This window comes from Anopheles gambiae, chromosome 2, assembly GCF_943734735.2.
Source record: "Anopheles gambiae chromosome 2, idAnoGambNW_F1_1, whole genome shotgun sequence".
Lineage (NCBI taxonomy): Eukaryota > Metazoa > Arthropoda > Insecta > Diptera > Culicidae > Anopheles > Anopheles gambiae.
This window is the reverse complement of record NC_064601.1, coordinates 58,689,417-58,691,921: the sequence shown is the minus strand read 5'-3', so window position 1 is coordinate 58,691,921 and position 2,505 is coordinate 58,689,417. Positions and strand designations below refer to the sequence as shown.

At 40.2% G+C, this 2,505-nt stretch overlaps 1 protein-coding gene across 1 annotated transcript; it reads right to left on the bottom strand.

Moving 5' to 3' along the window:
* Nucleotides 1-572: 572 nt before the first annotated feature.
* On the bottom strand, nucleotides 573-1,950 carry LOC133392124 (uncharacterized). The gene has a single exon (XM_061650876.1). It carries the CDS (start codon nucleotides 1,948-1,950, stop codon nucleotides 895-897), a length of 1,056 nt encoding a protein of 351 aa, XP_061506860.1. The 3' UTR covers nucleotides 573-894.
* Nucleotides 1,951-2,505: the final 555 nt, after the last annotated feature.

Below are 2,505 nucleotides of genomic sequence, written 5' to 3'. Positions count from 1 at the left end.
TGACAGCATTTTCGGTGAGAGAATTCTCCTCGGCATGCAAAGAACGATGGAGCTGAGAAAAAATTGAATTGGCAGTTTATAGCGATCGATCAATTATTTATTAGTTTGCATTTTTGCCGTCTAATAATCGTAGAAATATTATTAAAAAGTAAAAGAAACTTTTTTGATTTCATTTTAGCGATTAAAATGGATTTTTTCAACATCATTTTAAAAGTCTCATCTCGGCGCTTTTCAGAGCTTCTACACACACCAGCGTGAGAAACCGGTTGTCAATTCTCTCACAGCCATCTCTCAGCTGCAGTCTCGGTGTATGTAGAAACGCTCAATGGTGAAGTTGTTCAGAGCAAAATGACATTTCTCGACTTGACATATCTCTTCCGGGGGCTGCGGTATAAAAATCGGGGAGGGCTGATGCGGGGTATTGAAATTTGTATGCAGAGAGTGACAGATGTCCCCCAGCAAAAGCGATAAAAATCAACCTTCTAAATACATTACCGTATTAATACACGATGCGCAATCTCAGATTGCGCATATATTCGTTTTATCAAAACATATAATTATAAGTGCAAGGCTTCACGTTTCATAAAAAAAAACTTTATTGCTTAAGCGCAAGCGTTTTTTACACTGAGCTGATCCAAATTACAACTAACTTATTTCTTAAATTCTACAATGCACCTAGCCTTCGATTCTACCCTATAGCTGCTGACTCTGCATATCGGGTATGCGCGTGTTCACGTGCCGGTTCCCGTTGCTATGCGCGTCATGTTGCTATGCGCGCGTGTTCCGGTGATGCGGTCGTTGCTCGGTGCGCGTGTCCACGTGTTGGCTTCTTATTACGTGGACTCAGCTATTCGGTCTACGTAACTCCTCGGGGGGGTGAAGAAGAGCGTGTCCTCATGCGTCCGCTATTTTCGGTAGAACGTCTGCGATGGTCCGTATCGATCGTTTGTAGAACGTGAAAACGAAGATCGCCAGGGATAACGTGAAGATTGTTGAGACCAATACTCCTCCAAGTAGGCTCCAATTCCATGCGCTGTTGAACTGCTGGAGATAAGAATGCTGCATCGTTCCAATGTTCTCGAATGCGTCTTGCCTTATCATCGGTTTATGGTGTTGCCATCTGACTTCGGTGATGGATACTGCTCCCCAATATGGCTCTACTGTGCTGGAGATAGTCTTAGAAGAAAATGTTTGATTCATTATCGTTACCTCGCAATCGTTGAAGCGTATCAGAAGATTTCCGGAGACGAGTTTATCATCGGGTCCACAGCTTGAACTTAGGGCTGCTCCTTTTGCGTTGTCGACAATGATAAGTCCATCGGATATTAGCTTTATCGTCGTGTTGTTCTTTCTTGCAGTAGAACAATCGCTTTTTCTCCCTAGGATGAGATTGGATGTGCATTTATCGATGTACTCCCTGTATTGGTTTTGGATGTATTCATCAGGTTTGGCTGGTTTGAACACTTTGTTCCGTGTTTTTATAAGGTGCGTCGGAGTCTCTACTATGATTCTGTTATCGATACTGAGAGGAAATACTTCAAGCATTGTTGCTTCTTCATCAGCTAGCTGAGGGATCTTCAGTATGTAGAGTATCGAATTCGAGTTGATCGCGATAATTGGTTGTACTAGCTTTAGCGCTTCATCTGGTAATTCGACTTTTACTCCTTGGTCTTCTAGTATGGTTTTGATGGAGTTTATCTCTGGTGATGATAGAATCTTGTTGCTAACTACTGATACTTTAGTCCAACTGATTGCTTCTTGAATTTCTTCTAAAACATGGTTGATGATATCGATGTACATTATGGTTTTAATGGTTTCTAGTTCATTCAGCATTACTTGTTCTCGTTCTTTTGTCAATTGATTTATGGTGTCAGTGAGGGTTCGTAGCCTGTGATCGAACTGTTTGTTGATTCGGTACTGTTTGTTGTTGTTCTCGGTTAGCTCGTTCATTGTGGTGTTGATGATTCTGAGGTCGTCGGCGTCAGGACTTCCTCCTATCCATTTCCAAGCTGTTCCTAAGATTTCTAGACTTCTAGCTGTTCTATGTTTAGGTTTTAATTGTTGGAAGTTTCAGTACAATAATTTTACTTTTAGTCTGACAATTTCTTTAAGTTCGTTATTAATGTTTTCGTACGAAAAGTGTGTAATGGTGTTAATAGCATTTTCAAGGGTTAACATGTTTATAGGATGTATGAATTTTATGCTTCCTGTTTGTAATCTACAAGTTCTGGTTTTAAGAAAAAATATCGGTTGCCTGTTCAAATCTATGATTTCTAATTCTTTACTTTGCGAGAGTTGTGTAAGCAGGATTAGCATGAATGTTATCGGAAAGTATTGCATTTTCGATCTCCAAGCCTGGGAAAGATAAAGAAAACGGAAAGAACGTATTACTGGGACTTGATTCTCCTTAACTTGTTTTTGTTCCTCTTGATATTTCTTGCCATTGTAACTGTTTTATCATTCGCATTAAGACAAGTTTTTTCGTTGAATCGCGGGTCTAATTTT

Bases quoted from the DNA above. Each gene is read 5' to 3' on its own strand.
- LOC133392124 (XM_061650876.1), bottom strand. From the start codon at position 1,950: ATGAACGAGCTAACCGAGAACAACAACAAACAGTACCGAATCAACAAA.